The 24,564-nt window shown below is 37.8% G+C and overlaps 1 protein-coding gene across 14 annotated transcripts in view; it reads left to right on the top strand.

Moving 5' to 3' along the window:
* The window catches only part of ptprfb (protein tyrosine phosphatase receptor type Fb), a 197,690-nt gene that overhangs the window by 140,334 nt on the left and 32,792 nt on the right, over nucleotides 1–24,564 (top strand). For 9 of the 14 annotated variants that reach the window (XM_051133976.1, XM_051133967.1, XM_051134070.1 and 6 more), the window contains 8 exons: nucleotides 1,011–1,204; nucleotides 8,087–8,113; nucleotides 13,795–13,912; nucleotides 14,872–15,450; nucleotides 16,816–16,913; nucleotides 17,432–17,688; nucleotides 20,029–20,107; nucleotides 21,250–21,477. In XM_051133976.1, the coding sequence (XP_050989933.1) occupies nucleotides 1,011–1,204; nucleotides 8,087–8,113; nucleotides 13,795–13,912; nucleotides 14,872–15,450; nucleotides 16,816–16,913; nucleotides 17,432–17,688; nucleotides 20,029–20,107; nucleotides 21,250–21,477 (1,580 nt within the window). The remainder of the gene's footprint in view (nucleotides 1–1,010; nucleotides 1,205–8,086; nucleotides 8,114–13,794; nucleotides 13,913–14,871; nucleotides 15,451–16,815; nucleotides 16,914–17,431; nucleotides 17,689–20,028; nucleotides 20,108–21,249; nucleotides 21,478–24,564) is intronic. The other 5 variants (XM_051134038.1, XM_051134029.1, XM_051134054.1 and 2 more) reach the window with 1 other exon arrangement.

The following is a 24,564-nucleotide window of genomic DNA, read 5'->3' as shown; positions in this document are numbered from 1 at the left end:
ATATATATATATATATATATATATATATACACACACACTTTTTAAATATATTATAATTAAATTATTATTAGTGCTCATTTATTAATAATAGGGCTTAATATTATCAATATAGAAAACTACTTAATATTTCTATAGATACTGTTATACTTATTTTCTGGATTATTTGATAAATGGAAATTTCAGCATTTATTTGAAATAGAAATCTTTTGTAATTTTATAAATGTCTTTAGTGTCGATATTAATCAATTTAATGCATTTGAATTTATTTATTTATTTAAGGTGATACTTACCCCAAGTTTTTGAATGATAATATATCATGGTTTCCACAAAAATATGAAGCAACAAAAATGTTTCAACATTGATTATAATAAGAAATGGTTTTTGAGCAACAAATCAGCTTTCACAATATTACTGTTTTACTATATTTTTCATCAAATAAATGTCTACAAAAAAAAAAAAAAACATAATTATTCCAAACTTTTTTCTAGCAGTATATCTTGGTCCACTAGCTTCTGTATTCATTTATCGCTTTCCCTTTATCTCTCTCTGTCGCAAATCATTCTTTCTCATTCTCCATTCCTCTCATTCTTCTCCTCTCCTGTCTTCACCACCTTCAGCCATGTTTGTCCAACATACCTTGGTTCCAGTGTCTCATCTACTTCCATAGAAATAGTGTCATGAGTTTCCTCCATCCGGTCACCTTCAGTAAACTCATTCTGTAGCATGTCAGCTGATCAGCATTTAAGCACATCCTTCCAGAACATTAATTTAAGTCCTTCATCACCTCCTAGTCTTTTAGCACTTCTTATTTTTAGCACTGCCTCCTTGAATTATTGTGAATAATCTTCTTTCCTCCCAGCATGATAAATATTCTTTAACCAACAAATATTCTAAAACAAATACCTCTCCTTAGCCAAACCACAACTCATTACCACGTATTATAGTGTTTTTTTCTCAAGCTACCCTGAAAGCTTCCATCCTGAAGTTTAAATCTAATTGTCCCACTTTAGTGCCCGGAGCCCCACCTCGGAAGGTCGAAGCAGAGGCTGTGAACTCAACAGCTATTCGTGTGACATGGAAGCCGCCTCTTTCTGGGAAGCAGCACGGCCAGATCCGGGGATACCAGGTCATATATTCCCGTCTGGAGAACGGAGAGCCACGTAGCCAGCCATATATAATGGATGTCGCTCTGCCAGAAGCACAGGTACTACCTACTAATTCTTTATTTTAGTACTTGACTGTACATTGAGCTGGATGCCATTGTTATGGCTCAGTTGGAGTTCCAAACCCTAGTGCCTTCATCACTGTCTTAAGTAGGCAACTACCTTTTAAGACAGCATCCTAACTGAAATCGGACCTCTTAATTGACTTACTAAAAAGCTTTACATGGGTGCCACAAACATAGTGCTCCTCATATAAAGCACTCAAGAGACTTAACTAAACCTCACAGCTAATTAAAATGGACTATGGTGTTAGCATGTTGCTAAACTATTGATCCAATGCAGTAAGCAGGCAAGCATGCTTATAATATACAATATTGGGTATAACACAAATATTGGGTGAAACAGTATTTTTAAACCAATACTTAATTCATATAAATAATTGCAAAAAGATATATAAAATAATGTATAAAGAAAAAACTTTTTCATGACTCCACACTGTTTGTACAGTGCATTCTTGGTGTTGTTGTTTTAGTATTATTTACATTCTAATATTGTATTTATTAATATTATGAATTAGCTTTGATTTGTTATATTGTCAGTTTTCATTTTAATTTTAAAAATTAGTTTGTTTTTGTGGTTATATATATATATAAAATGTGTAGATAACTTTAATTAACATTTATTATAGTTTTAGTTGTGTCAACTTTGTTCAACTTAATTTTATTTTATTTTAGTTAGCTCCCAGGGCAACATTTATAATGTTTTGTTTAGGTTTTAAGTTTTTTAATATAATATTATATTTTATTTAAGCTGTTTCTGAATTAATAGTTTAGCGACTTCTTTGTTTTTGGCAGTATAATTGTCTGTTTTAAACAGCTTTTGGGTCAATTAGTATGTCTATAATGCCTAAAAATGCTCTTGGTAGGCAATTCAGGGTTTGGAACAGAAACTTCTGTCTTTTGCATTTTCAGCATCCATGTCTACACATCTAATTCTACACAAAAACTTTTTCTGAGTCTCCAGTGTTATGCAAATTGCTGTTAAATATTTCATAGGTGCACACTATTGGTGGCCTGAATTTAGCTCTCTTTAAATCCTAACATTTATACATATGCACTGCCTTGTTACTCTGTATTTTTTATTTCTTTAATTATTTAATTTTTTATTTTTTCTGTTTCGCTCATCGTCCGCTAATACAAGGAGATTTAAAACTGCCTGAAGAAACGTGGGTGCACTGAGATGGAAGAAAGATAGTAATCCTTAGAAGGGATTTAGATATCCATGAATATCTTAAAGTAGACACTTTTCGGGAATAGAGAGAATCTGGGGGCATTTAAATGTTTCTGCACTTGAATTGTTATCTGAGAATTAACTTGCGAAGACATGTGTTTTGCTGCACTTTCCCTGCCCCCAAACAAGAGTTTCTCATTTACCTGTGTAAGCATTTCCCCTCACTGAGCTAGACTTAAAAAAAAAAAAAAAAAGACTGTAACAAGAGACATTTATGGACCACTGTGGGCTTTAATGGTTTTTAGTAAATGGGCAGGTGACAGGGGTTTTCTGGTGCACTGAGAAGATTATTTCTCATTTGCATAAGTACATACACAAGCGAAGGAGTGCATGTAAAATGCAAATATGTCACCATATGCATCAGTGCTCAAACCTCCTCCAGCCAGCAAGTTTTCTCTTCTGCCATTAATTGATTCCAGCCAAATTTATTAGGGATACATATATTGATACCATATTGGTTATTAGTATCGCTATTGTGATTGATAGACAGACATGAGTTGTTCAGGTCACATTGATTACATACGATAATGATGCATGGGGCATTTTAAAATCCCTTGCTCAGAGCATGAAGTTTTCTTTGCGACTCTGATTTGTGGTGCAGCTGATGTTTTGTCTGTTCAGCCTCTAGTCCAACACCTCCACAAGTCATAACCTGTAAACTTTGTTTAATGTCACAAGGGCAGCAATTCTAAATGTTTTTGACAGCATACAAGACACATTTGTTGTGAGTTTTTTTCAACTTTTTTTCATCTTGTTTCCATCGGTGACAAATAAAAAACAATAGACAGGTTTTGTTTACAGTATCTGCCAGGTGAACTGCTGTCGACCTCTTTGCTCTCACAACCCAAGGGCACCTGCGCCTGCCTCTCCCTCTTTGGCAAACAACATTCCCTTCATGCGCCATGACATCTAAGGCGTTGTTGAGTCACTTACCGCGAACTGTGATGGTTTGTCCCAGGACGTGACTCATTTGCCGTCATTGTCATAAGGGAGAAAAAAAAAACATGAAAACACTTGCAAGACTTGCTGAGATGCATTTGTAAATATCAGGTTCCTCAGATACAATGATCCATACAAGCCTGTTTATTTTCACCTTGTGTCTCTATTTTCTCTCAGACATTGAAGATGTATCATAAGACTCCGGTTACGTTTATGTCTACATCTTTCTTCATTCTTTGTCTCTTAGAAAAAAAAGAGAATGTGTTGTTGCTTTGCTCTCTGGGATGTAATTGGCCAGGGAGAGCTTGTGAAGAAGGGAGAAAACATGTCGGAGAAGTGATGAAAATCCATTGTGTATTGTGTAACACTAATGGTTTGGCAGGGTGGTTGCAGAGTTGCTTTGATAAATGGCTTGTAGTGCTTTTTGTCTTGACAAAAAGACCCGAATTTCTCAAGACATCCATTTTTGTTCTTCTGGGGGTTGCCAGTTGTTCATTTTTAATATGTGCTGTGTCTCTACCACCTTCTGAGACTCTCTGGCTCTAAGAGCATAGGCTTCTGCATGGATGGGCTCCTAAAACATCTCTGAGGAGAGCAGAAGCACGTGTAATGTTTTTCATTGCTCTTAGTATGCATTACTGAACCAATTTAAACACTAATAGCTAAACTACAAATTAACATTACACAAGAGTTACAAACTAACTAGCTACATACACAACAGCAACTCTCATTTGTCTTGTTTCATTGTCTTGTTTCAAAACGTGGTTTTAAACTCAGGATAAAATGGTTCTCCCATATTGTGATGTGGAACCAAATAAAAGAATTTTTGAAAAGAAAGATGTAGAACTTGGTTCTGCCCATTGGTTGTTGAATGGACAGAGGCAGTGCAATCCAAATGCGAGCTTGCAGTCGATTGTAGGGAGGGGTTTAAGCGGACTAAATGATTGCTAAAATCCAGCATTCATCACCGGAGAGAAGTTGTTTCACCGGAACATCAAGTTATGATATTATAATTAAAAATTACAAGGTCAAAAAAAACAAAAAAAAAAAAACAATGCAATGGATGAATTCAGCCTATATAGTTTTATAAAGGCAGTTTTTTTTTTTTTATTAAGGCTGCATTATCTTCAAAAGTACCCTAAAAATGTTTGGCTGTTGATTAGCATTTACTAATAGCCTGCCTAAGATATGACATTCTCATAAAAGGTAGTGTTCACTGATATACCATGCACAGTTGGATGTGGAATATGTATTAAAAACAGTGAACACTTGTAATATTGATTTCACTTTGATTTTACGTTTGTATTGAATCGGTGTCACAATTTGAACCCATCATTTGTCTCACTTAGAGCAACATGAGAAGTCTCTCTCTCATCTAGCTCCCTGGCCTCAACTGAAAAGCCAGAAAACCAGCGAGCACTTGTTTGTCTGTGGGTGGGATAAATGCATTTTTCTTTTCAAAAAAGGCCAGACTGGGAACCCACACACCTCCCTCATTCTAGGTCTAAATTTAACCGAGAGATTGAGTTAATTGATCCATTCCAGTGTGCCACGAGAGCCGAGCAAGTGGCCGTTGGAGAAGCCTGTCAACCTTTCCATGAAGAATCTCCAATAAATCAGCATGAGAGTCCCCTACAATTACAGCTGTCACTCTTCTGTGCTGTTTGGTTAGGATCTTGTTGCATTAGTTGTGGGTGTACGATAGAAAAGGGAACAAGCAAATGACAGACGTAGTGAGAGATCGGAGCTATGGGTGGTGCAGTTTTTAGTAGTCAAGGACCAGAGCTGGTAGCCAAAACATTGAAGGTTCGAACCCATAAACATTGGATACATAAACTTCGACTATCCTGCCATTAGGTCAGGGGTATCCAAACCTGCTCCTTGAGGGCCAGTGTCCTAGTCCTTACTCTAACACACTTGCCTTGTAGTTTCGAGTTTACCTAAAGACCTCGATTAGTTGGTTCAGTTGTTTTAATTGGGGTTGTGAGTTGGTAGTAGGTATGAGTTCCAGCTAATGCAACCAGAGTCTCTTTAAGACCCTGAGGGCATCTGTTTATTGGGTAAACGTGAATGTAAGATACAGCACCAACTCTGAGGGAATCTCTCTGGCCTCGGTGGCCCCAGTGCCAGATGAATGAGAGAGGGGGGAGCCCTTTATTTCCCCTGATTAATATCAGCACCATCTTTCCCTTTCATCTCTTGTTCTCCAACAGCCACTATCTGACAAACACAGACTTCCATTACTATTTTAATATCCTGTCTGAAAATTGCCACATTTGGCTCCGGCTGAAGATTCCTATCAGTTCTGACCTGGTTTTTCTGCTCTCTGAAGCCTTTTAATAAAGTAGGCTAATTTATTCATCTTGCATTCAAAGAGAATGATTTTGAGGAGATAATTTTCTGAAAGCAAAGAGCCTGTATGTTTAACATAGGCTAAAGTGCCATGTGGAAAACAACAACCCATTAAGAACGCAGATAAGCGGAAAAAATGTCTCATTAACTTGAGTTTAAAAAGGTTGTTTGTGTTTATTTAAGCGTATGTTTCTTATGTCGGTGCTGTGGTGGGTTATGTTAATGATTGAGTGTAGACCGGCCTAAAGGAATAGTGCTGGCTTTGGATGCCGTTGTGTATGTTCTAAGTGCGTGTTGGTGTCCACGCTGCAGCACTGTGCACAATTAATAGGAGAGTTAAAAGCAGCAGTTTAGAGGGAGTCCATTGAGGAGGAAGCAAACGCAGTGAAACGGCGATGACTAAATGATTGAAGTACAACTCTTAAGTGCAGACCTGAAGGGTTAGAAGCGCTCTCCGGCCCATTATATCTGATCAATGTTTCAGCCTCTGTGCTTTCCACTCAAGTTATCAGCATGACTTCAGCTCCTCGCCGTGAAAGGTAATGACGGGTGGCTGGGCCTCCAGGCAGCCGTGCCCTGGATCAAGTTATTGTTACTGGACTTTTAGGAAGGCATGCTCTGGGCAAAGCTGCTGGTTTCTCTTGTGCTGTAAGGGGCTTTTAAAAACGTCCATGAGGCTCCCACCTCTGAGTAGCTGACAGACTAACAAGGCGCCACACATGCCAGGCATTATCCTATAGGATCAGCATGAGGTTTGTGAGTGGGAAGTGGCGTGTTAGAGAAACAGTAAGAAATATTGGCCCCCATCTAGTCTGCTAATGGTGCTGTTATGCAATATACACACAGATCTACATCAGCTCCATCATGAGAAGCAATTATAGGATATGGATGAATGTTTGCAGAATGATCTAATATAGAAATTACAGTGTGGGGGTCCACACACTGATATTGTGATGTGCTTCACTGCACTTTGCAGATTCTCAGTTAGAAAAGAGCAATTTCCCCTTTCTTCCCGAAAAGGAATATCAACTCCGGTTGAGTTGACTCCATGCTGGCTTCTCGGTCCAAGGAAGATTTGATACATGTGTGAGCGCCTTTTGTTGAGGATGGGTAAGAAAAAGCAGCGGTTGTGGGTGCTCTGTGTCGGTAAAGTTTGATGTCACCAAGCTAGCAATGCGATGGGTGTAATGGGATTTCATGCTCCACACCACCAGGAGATTCGCAACAAGAAATAGGCTTTCAATCCCAATGAGTTTCGCTTACAGTTAAAGGAAAAAGTTTTCATGTAGAAATGTTGTATTTAGATTAAAAACTTTTTAGAAATGTCGGTTGTCCTGTCAGAATACACTGACAGCACAATGCCAGTATCTGCCAGCAGGGGCTTTTTTTGTGTGTGTGTGTGTGTGTGTGTGTGTGTGTGTGTAACTGTGTCAGTGTGGTAAAATTACTCATGTACAATATTAAAAATCTGGTCCATATTGATAAGATATCAAATCTCAGTCCTAAATCTCAGCAAATTAAAACAAACAATTGCAAATTCAAATCACTAATTTTAAATGTGAATTGAGGCATTATAATATTGTGTATATTTAATAATTATAATCCAATGAAAAATGGATTTTCGTTTCGAGAATTTCTTAAGATTAACGGTAGTAATAAATTGAGTTATTAGTGTAAAAGATGAATTAATGAATAGTTGAATTGCAAAGGTAATCTAAAAATGAGCTGCACCATTAAATATAATATAATATATATATATATATATATATATATATATATATACTGATAAGTTAAATAACCAGCTGATAATGGCACCAATATTTTGTTCATCCTTACATAAAATTGTAACTACATGTCTTCAATTATACACATGTAACCAGGCAGTGCATATGTGGTAAATGTTTTGGATTGTACAATATTTGTACAACTGTACGACTTTTGGAGTTCACTTATCAGGTTTATTATGAATGCAGCCCAGGTAAGTATCTGTGAATTGCAGTGTTTGCAACCATGCTGAGACTAAACCGTTCTTGCACCAGGTGTAAGTGGTGCAATAGTTGTCATTTCTTTCTCCCACAGAGCGACGGAATGAAGCACCTTGCCTTTGTTAGCAGTATACCGCTGCTCCTTTTACCTGACATTATGCAGCACTGTGTCGAATTTGAAATATTGTCATCTCTCCTCCTCCACCCTTCTCCTCTGTCTCTGTAGCATGTCACTGTTAACGCTATGTGTTCATCTGTAGATGAGAGAAAAAAAAGGTAGCGATGCTTTTTTTTCTCCCCAGTAGTGCCATCTCTGATTCATTTTCTACCTCTCATCTGTCATATGTTTTCCATCAGTGGAAAATTGAAGAGTCCACGGAATATGTGAGTAACTCAAGTGTGAGCGGGTGGTTTGCGGCATTGGGCCTGCGGGGATGCTCTGAGTTTGTGTGTTCATCTATCGCTTTTTCTTCTGTTGCTTGCCTTTTCTTCATTCAAAACTAACAGTTCTCCTTTGTTTATTCTTATAAAGAGGGATTAACAGTTTGTTCAAACCCCTTCTGTGTGCTTAATATGAATTTGGACCAAGCAGCTTGTTGAAAAAGGGGAAATGGGGTAAAAATACACAATCAGCATGAAAGCTGATTTTTTTTTTTTTAAGCATCTTTTGAGCATTGTTGCAAACATATTCCCAACTCCATACTCTTACACACACATACACACAGAAAAGACCAGAATAAATTGCAGCATTTTCAGCATTATACTGAAGGTCACCCACTAATGCACTGTATTTACTAATGGTAATGATGCCGCATGCTCTAAAGGTCTGGCCCCTGAGAGCACATTTCACTGACAGTGTAATGACTGCACTAATGACTTCTAGCATAGCAAGTACCCGTTATTCACTCACACGCACACACAATCACATGCGCACTTACAACAAATATGGAACAGACCTTCACTACTAAAGCACTACTATTGAAAATTTCATGAAAAGCCAGCAAGTTTAGCATTATCTGAATGATAAAACCTCTCTCACACTAAAATGAGAAATACTGAAGATACACAGATGAGAATACTTAACTAGAGAGATAGAAAAGCCAGAGACATGGCATAGGCTGAAGTAAGTAGTTGTATGAATGAAAGCTTTATCAGCTTTATTATTGATTTAAGGTTATAATCACATTAACATATTTTTCAATTCTGTAATGAATAGATAATTTAAAAGAATAACCTTAATTTAAAATGCATTTTTTAATAATGTCTTTACTGTCACTTTTGATCAATTTGATTCACCTTGCAGAATAATATATATGTATATCATTATTGTAAAATAAACCCATTCAGTTGTTGTCAAATATATTATTTTTTAGCTAACTGTACATTATCTCACTTAATACACTACTCCTTACCAAATAAATAAATAAAGATTAAATCTTTCAGTTATGTGAGAGGAAAACTGTTGTCAGAAACAATGGCCAATTATGCAGTTTATCAGTCAGTACACTATAATGTTTGATCTTAAAATTCCTTGACTGACCAATCAGAATCAAGTATTCCAGAGAGCATGGAATAAACCACGCTTGCTCATTAATAAACCACATCAGCTACACAAAAATAAACTAATAATCACTGCGTTTCAGTACTCACCACAACTTTTTTTTTTTTTTTTTTTGGAGTACATTGAAGCATAGAAGGGGATATTAATGAACAACTTACAATCTGCTTGGCCCCTGTGTGATGAGTGAAGGGGTTGGGAAAGTAAAGCACTGAATGATGTGACCTGCTTTCAGCAGAGGGATGGGTTCAGGGTTATGTGTGCTGTGAGTGTTGAAAACCAGTGAAGCCTGGCTGGAAAGAGAAAGCTGCAGACAACAGTCGGCTTTCAACACCACAGCTCTTTGTGTGTGTAGGTGTGTGTTGTCTGTGAGCATGCCTTTGTATGTGTGTGTGTGTGTGTGTCTCGTTGTTCCAGAGTTTCCTCAAAAGGTTCTTATAGTTGCGTGACAGCCCACTACAGTTCGGAGCCTGGCTTGCGTTACGCTAGTAAATCCTCTTACTGCCTAGATATGGAGCATTAAAAAAGAGCCAAAGAAATGGGCGCACTTCAGTTACCAGTGTCGTTTTCCTCCCAGTGAAGCCTGACCCCATTTCTCAGTCCGCCCATCTCTGTGCCAGCAGACTGGCTGCCGTCTCTCTGGAGTCCTGCTGTTAGCGACCGCACCTGCTCTGCTGCCACTGCGTGCTGCCACCTGCCTGGAAAACATTCAGCGTGAGCCAATCGCTTGCTCCCGCCAAATCACTCTCTTTTCCCTCTCCCATGATTCAGGTCTGTCTGGCAGCCTGTCAGTTAAGTGGATTTGTGGAATCTCAGATTCATACGTTAAAACAGGGACTCACGTCGGACCTAGTGACCCTGAGCTGTCAGTGGGGTCTCTAGTTAGGTGTGTGTGAATTTGTGTACAAATTGAGGTTGTCCTCCAAATTTACTTTCACCGATTTTGGATGTAATTAGGGGTTAAACAGCCCTCATGTGGCTGAAGACTTGAGTAATGATGCTGAAAGTTATTATTAATAATATTACAAAGTATTAAAGTAAATAAAAATAAATGCAAAAGAAGTACCCGAGATAATTACATTGACTAATGCTGATCCTTTGAGATACTTTTTAAAAGTGCTAACTGAATAATCTGTCAAGTTATCACTTTCACATCTTGGGATCACAGTGGCAAAACACTCATTCACTTTTTTCTAGATGTGTTTAGATACAACGATCAAAGACTGGTAACTTTCTTTTTACACTCTTTGAAAGAGGTGCCAGATTCTAATTGAATAATCTGCATGTAAGATGTCAAGTTATCACATCCGCTTCTTGGGATCATAGTGACAAAACAGTTATTCACTTTTTTCCAGATGTGTTGTAGGTACAACCATCAAAGTAGACTGGGAACTTTCTTCAGTTTGAAGGAGGTGCCAGATTTGTTTATTGCGGTATTACGGTAGTAATTATGTTATTTTGGTGGAAATTAGGGCCAGGGTGATACTGATCCACCCAGATTAATGGCTGATCCAGTCAGCCTTAGCCGTTAGAATATAATGGTTGGGAAAATTCTACAAATAAAATAGCATACTTAATTGTATCTCAAACAAATACATTAATTCATTTTCAGCAGTTATTGTTATCTCAGATAACATTAGCTTGAACTTAAATGCATTGCGACACTCTTTTTACACTGTTGCAAAGGAAAAATGTTGACTTGCCTAGTACTCTTCAGAATCTGTTCTGTGCAGAGCAGTGGTTTGTGCCCGCTTATACATTCACACCGCCCTGTTCAGTGGATAATTGGTCTGCACTTTGCAATCATTTACAGTAGCACAGTTTTGTCACAGTTTTGGACTGAATATCCCTCACATACTAATAATATGACCAACCATGTGAGACAGAGATAAAACAATGGGACAGTAGTTACATCACTATATTAAAGTAAACTGAACTGTAACAAAGTCTATCTCTATTCTCTAGGCTTTTTAAAATGAACAAAAGTTACTTCATATATAATAGGGAAGGGCGACACTGCTTAATATTAAACGTGAGGTAACAGGAACAGTACTCGATTCCACCATGTTGTCATCCGGATAAACAACTCTCTTACTGTCACACCCATATCTAAGATAAACACCCAACATCTGTATTGTTAAGAAACCTCTCTAAACTCTTAAAGATACAGAAATAGACAGGCTTTAAGTCATTTTTAGATCCTCTTTTTTAATCAAAGGTGAGAAATTCTATTAATTTCTTTCACCTCAGGCTCTACTCAGAGGTACCCGCAACACGTAATGGGACTGTGCTGCTCTTTTCACTGATGGCATTGATTATGGCTTGACAGCAGAGAGACACGCCGGTGTCAGCGAGTGACATCTGTGCACCTCTGTGTTATTTATTCTAGCAATCAGCCATTTTGAAGGTTGGCGTCAGCTGCTAGCTCACTAATGAAGTGTGACTGTGCTCAGTGTATAGAGGAAACACACACCTATTAGCCCCGCAGATGCCACATCAATAATCTCACCTTGTTCCAACAAAAAAAGCTTCAGAGAATCAAATTTAGCTTAAATATGAATATTGAGTCATTAACAGTTTTTTTGGGTGATGAAAAATGCATACTGTATCTTACGATTATGGCTTTTTTCTCAGAATTGTGATTCTTAAGCTTGTCTTGAGCTAATTCTGATGAGGAAAAAGTCAAAATTGCAATATGTAAACAAAAAAAAGTTGAGAGAAAAAGACACAGTTACCTTTTTTGTTTTTAATCCATGGCAGAAACGTCCTTAAAAAAATAATAATAACAATAATAATAAATAATAATAATAATATTGACTAGTACAGACACAGTATGGTTACCAATATATCTTGTTCAGACACCTTTTGGTAACACTGATAATGCAAAATTAACTAAAAACTCTGTTTGCTCACACAATGCTTAATGTTTAATAAATTGCTGCTAAAACTGAACATGCCCTAGTGTACTACTCACAGAATTGTTTTAACCCCCTCCTACTTGGTTAAACTTCTGTACTCTGGGAATGCAAGCTGTTCCCTTTGCTTGAAAACTGATAAAAGAGCCCTATTTAAGATGGAGAAAATGAGAGACAAAAGTGCAATTGCTTTGTCTATAAAAAGTAATTTTGTGTGATTAAAGTAATGAATAAACGCTCAAATTTAAAAGGTCATTTAAATTTTATCCAATCATTTACATTTTATCCTGTGTTCCCCCTCTTTAGGGCTTCAGCGGGAGAGCAAACCAAACCAAGCAATCTTCATTTTAAAAGAAAATTGTGAAACACTGGGCACATATTGGTATAAGCATTAATATAATTAAACCCTTAATTATAGAAGAAACACGGTTAAGACATGCTAAAAAGGCTAACAAGAAGCTTTTAAAATGCCATTTTCAGGAACTTAATTTACCAGAGGATGTGTGGGCATGTGTAATATAGGAGCTTGGTATTTTTTATAAGTGTGTGGTGGGTGAACAACATGTGCTATGTTATGATCTTGGTTTATTTCCATGTGTGTGTGTTTAAGTGTGGTTGAACCTGTATGCTTTCATTTTTGTGCGAGTTTGGTTTCATTGCGTGTATGTAAGGATTTTTTACCACACCTAAGAAGAGATTACCTGAGTAACTGTAGGTTTTATAGACATTATTCCTCATAAGATGATTCTTTAATAAGATTAGTTTTATATTCTTATAGCTAACTCATGTTGAAAGTAACAGTAGATTAACGAAGCACCGTTTTAGCAGGTTAATTCTGATCACTGAATTAATTTAGCTCTGTTGCATTTCTGTGTTTGATTGCTGACAGCCACATTTATTCCCACTGTGTGGATGCTGAATTGTTAAAGTAAATGTAATATTACTATAGACTATGGGGGAGAAGTCGTAAATTGTGTTTTGACCCTAGGCAAGACTGTGTGTACATATGTTTGTGTGTTCGCATGTGTTTGTACATGTGCCTTTGTGTGCTATGTTTGGCTCTTTTTTCCCCTTTGGTTTGTGAGTTTGTTCAAATGCTCACACAGGTCATCTGTTGATGTCCACCAGATGTGTCATTGTTCTGCTATACACTGGTTAATATTACATTATACATTAGTTTGCTAATAATTTGACCAACATTTTATGGGAACCTTTACTATATATATCAAATTACAAACTTACTGACAGTTTTTCAGCTGACTTGTTGAAATACGATTTGCCATCACTGGTGTAAAGCAAGAACATTGGCACCCATGGGCTGCTTTGGTTCTTCTCTTTGTGGCTTGGAAGAGCTTCTATAGAAAAAAAGCTTTTTGAAGCCTTTCAGAGTACTTATGTATGTGTAATATGAAACGAAAAATAAGCCTGATGGTTTTAAAAGGGAGGTTGGAAATGGTTAAGCATAAATGGTTGGGGTGTGTGTGGTTTATTGGAGGGTTTATGATCAGTGTCTGCCAGTGGGGATGGCATGAGGGCGTCTCTAGATAAGGCTCTCTTGGCATCTCAGGGATCATGCTGTTTCCTTTCAACAGGAGGCTGTGATCACTGGACTTCTCTCCGAGACTTCTTACTCCGTTACTGTGGCAGCATACACAACCAAGGGTGATGGGGCACGCAGCAAAGCCAAAGTCGTCACCACCACCGGAGCAGGTAGAAGCTCACTCACTCTTGACTTACAGTACTTCACATTCAATTCACCGTGTTTCATTTCCAATGTATGTTTCTGGCCTTATTCATTGATGCACATTGTTCCTAACCAAAAGCATTTTAAATCTAATAACCTGCTTCACCTCTGGTACGTCTTTTCTCAATTGTTGGCACAAAATGCTATATTGTTGATTTGCTTACAGATATCTCAAAAGTACATTTTTTTCAGTTTCTTTGACTTGAATGTGTCTTAAATGGTTTTCAGTGACAATTCATTTTCGAATGTCTGGTGACATTTAATTAAAAGCAGCTTTTCCAAGGCATTCCTTCACTCAAAGGATAAAATAGATGGAAAGGTCTTCACTTTTTTATTATTATTAAACAGTATAAATATTATAGATTTAAGGTTAGCATGAAAGCGCATTACAAGTCATTGTACTTACAGTATATTATTAAAAGTTTGTGGTTGATCAGATTTAAAGTGTATTGTAATAAATTTTAAAATGTAATTTATTCCTGTGATGCAAAGCAGATTTTTTTAGCAGCCATTACTCCAGTCTTCAGTGTTACATGATCCTTCAGAAAGCTTAATATTTACTTAATAGTCATTATAAAATACTTTGATTAGTTCAAAAGAACAGAAATGCTAATCTTTTTTAACATTTTATGTCTTTAGTGTCATTTTTAGTGTCATTTTCACAGTGAACTTGAGTTATTTTTTATTCTGTGGCAGAAACAGGCTTCCATAGTATGTAGATGGTCACTAATGTCAAAATAAGAGGATGTTTTAGACATTTAAAATGTTCAGGAGGATATTGGCTAAAAAAAAAAAAATTGCCCAAATCAAATAAAAGAGGAAATACAAACAGGCAGGTTATTTATATACCAAATGATAGCATGTGGCATGCACAAATAACCCTCTTTTTAACAATGCAATTCCTATTCTCACTCTGCCCCTGCAGTGCCTGGGAAACCCACCATGATCATCAGCACCACTATTGGCAACACAGCCCTCATCCAGTGGCAGCCTCCTAAGGACATGGTGGGTGAACTGATTGGCTACCGACTGCGGTACAAGCGTGTGGAGGAAGAAAACTATGAAGTCCGTGAGTTTGCACGCACCGACGACCACCACACCGCCACAGAACTGCACAAGGGTGCCACCTACACCTTCCACCTGAGTGCTAGAAACCGGGCGGGAGCCGGAGAGGAGTATATAAAAGAGATCAGCACCCCAGAGGACGTACCAAGTGGGTTTCCCCTCAACCTACGCGTCGTGGGCCTGACCACCTCCACCACCCGCCTTGCCTGGGACCCCCCGGCCCTGTCAGAGCGCAACGGCCGGATCACGCAATATCTAGTGATGTACCGCGACATCAACAACATACAGAACGGCACCAATCGCACATCCGACACCCAGATGACCATCCAGGGGCTTCGGCCAGACACCACCTATGATATCCGTGTGCAAGCCTTCACCAGCAAGGGAGGGGGTCCCATAAGTCCTAGTATCCAGAGCAGGACCATGTCTACATCACCTGGTTTGTGTTTAGACTGCATGGCTTATGTTAAATCACTTAAACAGATAGAGAAATCCTTTTATCCCTCTGTGTAGTGGGAGGTGTAATTTATTGCTCTGTCAAGCTTCAGATAATTACAATGCACCGTAACATAATTATAATGCACCTTATACACTTTATATTTAATGATATAGTGTGTACGGTGCAGGAAGGTGCACATACTACACACCTATTCATGTTACTAGAAAGATTTTGTCCACCAAAACATGTTCCTTTCTGTCTGAAATTCACTGTCCATTTCTGGTCACAGAAAAATCATCAGATAACCAACAAATGTTATTATTTTTCTGCAATAACACACGCTTGACATAACATAGCCATTTTGCTGTGCTAACACCGTGATAAATGTGCACCATGAAAAATCCAATTATCTTCACATTGGGTGGTCTGTTTTTCAAGGCAAATGGAAAAATCCTGCTTTTGTTTTTTACTTTATGTGAACATTCAACTTCTGAAAAGAACTGAAATGAAAGAATGAACTGTGTAACTGTTGTTAGAATTATTAACTAGAGCTAAAGTTTTTAAAAATGGTTTTCAATAACTGAAATAAAATAAAGATGGAAGGACTAGATTAAAATTAGAGAAGTGGCAACTACCTGAAATAAGCGGAAGTCGAAGTACTAAAATGACTAAAACTAAAACTTTATTAAAGTTAAAACAATTTTTTAAGTTATATTGAAAAAAGAAACTAAAGAATATAATAAAATCAAAAAGAAAACTGAAAATATCAAAGAGATAATTCAAAATATTAATACATTCTAAATAGTACTAAAATAACATTAAGCTGAATAGTTTCAAGCTTCTTGTTGTAGAGAGAGGTTTAGCTAGAATCACTATTTCTTTTTTTTTTTTTTTTTTTTTTTTTTTTTTTTTTTGTAAGGGTCAATTTTTTGAAACAGAAATTTACAAAATATGTTCATGTAACATGATCTTTACTTAATATTCTAATGATTTTTCGGTATAAATTAAAAATCGATCATTTTGACCCATACAGTGTATTTTTGGCTATTGCTACAAATATACCTGTGCTACTAAAGACTGGTTTTGTGGTCCAGGGTCACAAATAAGCTGATTTTCTATTGTACAGAACAGCTTTTATAGGAAGTTTTCAGACAGGGGCTGTATTTTTTATTCTTTATTAAACAATGATGTATGTGCAAGATAAGTACTTTATTGAAGTTTCAGTAGTTTCACATAACAAGGGATCAGTAAACAGTCCCTATATAAACAATTTCAGAAGCTCTGTTTTGTTTTAAATGTTACCTAATAATTCAAACTCTGAGCTCTCTATATATGTTTATGAAATTTCTGTTCTCTGTCCAACAGCATTTGCCACAAGTTTTGGTGTCAAAGCTGTGATGAAAACCTCTGTCCTTCTCACCTGGGAGGTGCCAGAAAATTATAAATCCCAAGTGCCTTTTAAGGTAAGACCCCATTAACGTGCATAGACAATTTCCTTGTATTATTATTCACAGGCATTTATTTCCATTTTTATACCCGTTTTATAGACTTGCACTTGGGAGTTAACTGTAAAATTGTCTAATTCCCATGCAGAATGATTACACTGCGACAGATGTAAATGTAATCTTACCTATTAGGTTTTAAGTGCTGATTCTGTAAATTCACATGTGGTTTAGCAAAATTGCAAGTCACACTATTGGTCAGTATGCAAAAACGTTGTGGAAAGTCTGTCAGAATGGTCTTTGGCCTACAGTGAACTTGACAGACAGTCTGTGTGGCGTCTCTGCATGCCAGCCACTGGTATAAAACCATAACAGTAATGTCCTGATGGGCCAAGCCCAGAAAACAGCACACGGTTTCCATCGCTAAAAGCAGCTGCGTCTGTTTATGCAATCAAGTTCTTTGTTTAAATGAAACTGAATGAAAAATTAGATTTAGTGAGCCATGCAACTGAGTGAAATTGAACCTCTCTCTCCTGTAGATCCTCTATAACCAGCAGAGTGTGGAAGTCCAGGGCAACCTCAAGAGGAAGCTGATCACACGACTGCAGCCGGATACTAATTACTCCTTCGTGCTGATGAGCCGGGGGAACAGCGCTGGTGGCCTGCAGCAGCAGGTCTCCATCCGTACCGCACCCGACCTTTTCAAAACTAAGCCTGTTCTGTACACAGCAGACCAGACCAGCAATGGTAAACTCACCATCAACCTGCCCAAAGTGCCCACCACAGCTCCTGTCAGGTTAGTACTCTAGTAATCAGATAAACGAAATGGGTTATGCTTTTAGTTGGTGAGAAAATAAGATGATAAAACGTTATGTCTGTCATAAGCCTCTAGATGGTGCAGGCTGATGGCTCATTAAAGTAAAATGATGATTTTCACAACGTTAAAATACTTGGCACAAACTGATTGGTTTGTGTTGCATACGCAGCAAAGGATCTTGCTGCGTTATATTTAAATGTCTGGATAGCTTTCACTTGAGCATTTTGCTGCGCATTTCAGAGTTCCTCTGAAACCCTCCACCTTCCCCAGCTCCACCTGCATAGATCTGCTATGAGCTATTTTATATGGTACTTGTGCATCAGCAGTATGTCTTAAATACTCACAGCACTGTATAATCTACAACAACAGCAATTACCAACAGCAGCAGCAATTCACCAGCATAGCAGATCTATTCTGCCAAGACCAAATACATTAACATTCTCATATCCATTACCATGCTAAAGTCTTCAGTTGTCACGATATAAATGTATTTATTTTTAGTGTAGTTTCTATAAACATGCAAGGAAAATGAAATAACCTTTTAGCTGGGTAGCAAAGATATTTAATTAACATTGTAAAATAATGCATTGATGTAGGAAGAAATGGATAAAATACATTTCATTTAAAATAAATATCTGTATAAAACAACATAATTGAAAAATAGCTTTCAGCAGAATTTGAATATGCGCACATACGTTTATTTTTTTGTCAAAGAATAAGCAAATTTGATATAGTTACTGTTGTGCACAACTCCTTTCCCCTTAATTTAAACCTCATAAATCCATACGGATACAGTGACGCTGCCCAAAGTAATGCCTGCAGCCCCATTCGGGTCAATGACGGCATGCTTTCCGTTCTGCAGCATAGCTCACACACCATTACCATGCAATTATTCTCTCCCCCCCAACTGAACGCTCAGACTGATTCTCTCCACCTCAGCAAACAGCCATCCTGCCAACGCTGCAGATTCTAGCTGCTTTTTAAACCCAAAGTAACGTCATCCTACTGTATTCAGCTTTACATTTGACCTTCTCCTGAAAAGCACCGAGTTTTTCAGACTACCAGAAGGTCCTTGTCAGGCTCAAGTGACATCGGCATATTTTCACTTCATTCTCCTCCGAGCCGTGCGCTGAAGGATGAGTCGTGATGGAACGCATAGAAATCAATAGCGGAGAATGTGCCGGCAGACAGGCTGTTTTCTATCTCAGCTGAGGGGAAGATATATCTGAAAGTCTTGGTTTGAGACCACTTAGAGTGCAGCCTGTCGTGATGGAGGATATGAACACATCCTGCTCGTAGAAAGCAGACAAGCTGCCCTGTTTCTGATGTTCTTGCCACAGAGAGCCCATAATTACGGCTGAGTGCTCTTCACGGGAGCTCCTGGTGATGGGTGGAGGCCCTTCAGTTATCGTACCACTTAAATGTGTCATCATAATTTATGCATGAGAAAGGCCACTTATGTTTATATGTAATTTTCAACACTTAATTTTTCATGAATGAGGAGGTAATGGAAGAAAAGTGGAGATTGTTTTTGTCCTTTGAGAGGAACATGTTGTTTGTGAGTCACGCTTTTCCTCAGCCAATTATGTTCCCTAAAAAGAAATGAAACTAATTTGTGACTGAACCGCAAGCAGGGAGATTTCTTCTCTGACGTCTTGGCCGTTGACAAAATCAGAGCTGGTGCACTGTGGTCCAAAAAAAAAAAAAAAAAAAAAGAAACTTGTTGCCAATCCCAGGAGAAGAACAGGACTGTGCTCCAGAGTGCCTTTTTTGATTGGTAAAAAGATTACCAGAGTGTTGAGGATGAGAAAGTCTTGGAGAAGATTGGCATTTGGAGTAGCGCTGATTGATGTGGGATTTCATGTCAGACACAGCGCTTCATTCTCCAGTAATGGCGGAGCTCTGAAGCACAGAGAGAGTTTTTCTTGGAGCTGATTTTGAAAATGCCTCTAGTATCAGACACCGGCCAAATTAAAGCCTCGGCCCCAGTCTTATTATGAGCAGCTGAATGCCACTCTCCCAAAGTTATGCTTCTCTGGACCACCTGACAGCTCATTCTCTTTTCATTCACTCACGCTCTGGAAGATAGAGCTGATTATTTAAAACCAGTAGTGTTGAGATGATTAACTGGAGCTATTACCCAGAAAGCAAGTCATCAGTTTTTCTACACCCTCACACACACCTGGAATGCGCCGCTTTCAATTCCCACCAGCTGAAATATGCAACCTTTTCTGATATAAATAGTGACTTGTTCAAGTTGCTGTAGTGCAGATGAGAGTAGTAAAGATGTGTATGCTAATATTGTTGTTTTCTGTATAGGTGGTACTACATTGTGGTTGTGCCTGGGTCTCTTTCATCTCGTAATTCTGTTAATCCTGATGAGATGGAGCTGGATGAGGTGAGTTACTCCTGCTTTTTTCCCATTTCCATAATTACCAGAGTCATCGGAAACCTGGGAATACCAGGGAATTTTATAAATGTGATGTCTAGGCCTGTAAACCTTTTGAAAATAGAAATTTATTCCTGCGATGCCAAAGCTAAATTTGTAGCAGCCATTATTCCAGCCTCATTTCATTTCAAATTCATTGATTAAAAGATTGAAAGTTTGTTTTTGTTGTTGCTGGCTTATATCCTTGTAAATTTATTAATAAGAGACCATATAATCATTTGTAGAGTTTCTATACATTAAATACTTTCATATTCCCAAGCGATTCAAATGAAAGGTATTGACAAATTTAGCATTAGTTTTCCACACAACATGTAGTGTTCATGTCTGCACTCAAAAAAAATACTTTGTTCAATGAACTTAATAAAATTAAAGTAAACTTTTCCATACAATTAGTTCAAGTTCATACAACAGGACTAAAACAAGTTCAATTAAACAAGTAATGTGCAGTTGGCTCAACAAAATGTTATTTGTTTAATTGAACTTGATTTAGTTGAATCTATCTGAACTAATTGCATGGAAAAGTATTTACTTAGTTCACTGGACAAGCTATTTTTTAAATAATTAGCAAAAACGCATGGTGGCATGTTAACGATAATTTCATTCATAGTTGTAATATACCATAAGAGTTGAACAAAGAAGACTGATCTCAGAACTGGCATTAGTACAGTTATTGCTCATTGCATGAATCAGGAAGTCAATGAAGTTGCCAGCACTCTAAGCATGAGCGCTACTCTTCTGCACAGTGGTAACCTCAAAACTTTTTAGAATCTCCAGACCTCTTCTAAATCTCAAAAATAACTTACCATTAAATGTATAAGAACTCTAACATAGTTTTCTTTCATTAAAAACACTTAAAATAACCATTTTTGTCAACATATTTCCCTTTTAATGCGACCCTTATGCACTTTTCAGTTAGTTGTGTCAACAAAAATGATTCATGTAGTCCCAACACAAAATGATTAAGCTTAATTAATTTTTACACATGTAAGTGGACTGCTCATTTTAACCAAGTAATTTGAACAAGCATTAAAAATAATTTTTTTGAGTGTGTTGTCCTGCACTAATTCATCTCTGTCTGATCACTACCTCAGCTCCTAGAGTCTAGTGAGGGAGCTCTGCTCAGAAGACGGCGTCATGCAGACACTGTTAGGCCTTACATTGCCGCAAAGCTGCCCACCCTTCCAGACACTTTCACCCTGGGCGACGAAAAGACATACAATGGCTTCTACAACCGTCCCCTTCCTAACAACCAACACTACCAGTGCTTTGTCATGGCCGAACTCAAGGACCAATACCCCGTTACTGCCAATGAGAAGCAGGTACTACGATTTGTAATTTGGTCGAACTGTGTGGAACATGTTTATTTGTATGTTTGGTGTCTTTTATCTTCGTCCTTTCAGTTTCTCTGAACATTTCAGTTTGAGTTGCAGGCACACAGGCAGTTATGCTGTGAGTCTTACCAAAGCTTTGTCCTAATAAGCAGCAAAGCTCAATAAGCTTTGTTTGTCGAACAAGCATTAGCTTAAACGCCTCGCCAGTTCCCTCAGCCCCGTTTTTCCATCTGCTTCTCTAACAAATCAAAGGTTCGAACTCGGCGCCCTCACAGCCCTGAAAATCATCATCGATGAAATTTATAACCCAGACCTCCAGAGGACCAGTTGGATTAATATTCATAATTTCCTCTTACGATAGCGTCAGCACTGTTTGCCACTCTGAGCTCCTCCATCTCAGCTCTGTGGAAAGAGCAGGAGAATGGATTTGCGTGGCAGGGCTTTGGTAGCACGGAGGCTTGTCCTGATTCCCTTGAAGCTGACTCTTAAGTATCCCTAAAGCTTAGCCATTAATCTGTCTGCCATGTTTTATGAGAAGAGGAGGACAAGTTCCTCACTCAGCACTTCAAAGGCCCTGCTTCCCCTTCCTTAACTCCGTCAACCTTTCCGGCCTCACTCGTTCCCTCAGACTTCCAGAAGACGACTCTGATCTGCAGAGACCGTACCTGGAATCCTCTTTAACTAATGGAGATTAAACAAGCATGCTGATGATTTGAGAATGATTAGATGAGTGCGTAAGGTTCAAAAGAACAAGTCTAGCCGTTTGTCCTTGGCCAGAGAATAATATCTCAGAGGAATGGCCAACGCCCCACATCTAATGCAGCTGTGCCCTTCGAATCTAGCTCTCCAGTAGCTCTCCTGCTGCGGAGCTGTCATAGGAAATGAATGAACAGCTCGGATATGAGCTGAGCTCTAGCACAGGGGCCTTTAGAGCATATGAAGTCAGGAGCTCAGCACAGAAGCACAGGTCCATTGAAAAGCAGTGAAGAAACAGTGTAGGACTGGGATTAAAACTATAGGACTGGATAAGCACAAAATTTATCAAATAAAATGTGACCAAATGCTATTTAATAATAATACTCATAATTTAACTTTAAAAATTAAATGTATACATTAAAATAATTATATACTACAACTAAGGTCAGTTGTAGCAGTTGAAGTGATAGTTGTTCATGTGTCCCTTGTTTGTCCTGAGCAGTTAAACTTTCTGTTGTTCTTAAGAAAAATCCTTCAGGTCACACAAATTCTTTGGTTTTTCAGCATTTTTGTGTATTTGAACCCTTTCCAACAATGACTGTATGTTTTTGAGATCCATCTTTTCACACTGAGGACAACTGAGGGACTCATTTGCAACTAATACAGAAATGCTCACTGATGCTCCAGAAGGAAACACAATACATTTAGAGGCGGGGGGTGAAAACCTTTTTAAATTTGAAGATCAGGGTAAATTTGACTTATTTCATCTTCTGGGAAACAAGTAACAAGTATAATTTCTGAAGGGCAGTACTAAATGAGTAAAAAAAAATAAAAATAAAGTCTTTATTCTGTTCAAATGTTTACACCCCTGGCTCTTAATGCATCAGTTTTCTTTTTCTGGAGCATCGGTGAGCATTTGAACATTCTGTAATAGTTAGATATGAGCTCCTCAGTTGTCCTCAGTGTCAAAAAATGGGACTCCAAATTATACAGTCATTGTTGGAAAGGGTTCAAATACACAAAAATACTGAAAAAAAAAAAGAATTTGTGAGACATGAAGGATTTTTCTGAAGAACAGTGGGCAGTTTAACTGTTCAGGACAAACAAGGGACTCATAAACAACTATCACTAGATGAAAAAAAAAAAAACAGCTGTGGATCATTCAGGTAACAACACAGTATTAAGAATCAAGTGTATGTAAACTTTTGAACGTGGTCATTTTTATAAACGCAACTGTGATTTTCTCTTGTGGACTATATGTAAACGTCTTTTATATGAAATATCTTACGCAGGTCAGTGCTAAATAAAAAATAACACGGATTTTGTATGATTCCTCTTATTTTGGTAAAATAATTAACATTTTGCAGATTGTGCAAGGTGTATATAAACTTTTGACCTCAACTGTATATAGGTTTGGGACTGAAACTACAGACTGTGACTAGGTAACGCTTTTCTAATTAATCACAATACCTGGAAAATACAGTGTGACCAAATGCTATTCATCTAAAAAAAAAATAATAATAATAAATGATCTTAAAAAAATTGTAATGAATGTTAAATGAATGTTAGGATACGATTTATTAAAAATAAATATATACATAAAAAGTGAATATCTTTTACTTTGCTTAATATTACAACAATATATATCCAACCATCAACCTTTAGCATGTCAAACTGAACTTATTAGGCATAAGGAGTTGATAATAGCTTTTAATATGTTCCTCATTCTGAAGCTAAAGAAATGTTCTGTTCTTCTTCAGCACTTAATATTAGCTTTGTGCAAGCATCACTCGTGGCACATACACAAGCCCAGAGGAGTGTGAAATCGGATGATAGATCGAATGTGTAAACAGAATCTGTTTAAACAAGTGCGGACAAGCAAGCTTAAGATGTTACGTTAAACAGGAGCAAGAGACAACACGTTGGCAGGTTAAAAAAGAAGAGAGATGTACAGAGGAAAAGGAGCATTAGAGAACACTGAACTTTTAAAGAAAGAAGCATAAGAAAAAAGCAGAACTGAGAGGAAGGGAGAAAGAGAGAGAGAGAGAGAAAGAGAGAGCGTCAGCTGGCTGGTGAAGTTAGGAAGGAGGGCCTGTGGCGGCCGAGCTGTTTCTGCCAGATAAAGTGTTTACATTAGCAGAATGCCCGCACTGAGACCCCAGCGCTGAGATGATGTCGTTAACCGTTCCACTTCTGCCTGAGGACGCACGCCTATCCTTATCCGCTCAATGGATTTCGCGTTAGTTAGTATTCAGCTTTCTTGTGAGTTTTTTTCCTCCTTGTCTGTAGGAAATATGAAACACATTAGTGACGTTAACTGCCTTTAACACATCGTACTCAAATTGTGTTAAAACGCCAGAGGAAACAGAATGCTGTAAT

This window comes from Labeo rohita, chromosome 2 (assembly GCF_022985175.1).
Source record: "Labeo rohita strain BAU-BD-2019 chromosome 2, IGBB_LRoh.1.0, whole genome shotgun sequence".
In the NCBI taxonomy this organism is placed as follows: Eukaryota; Metazoa; Chordata; class Actinopteri; order Cypriniformes; family Cyprinidae; genus Labeo; species Labeo rohita.
This window is presented reverse-complemented; position numbering and strand designations above follow the sequence as displayed.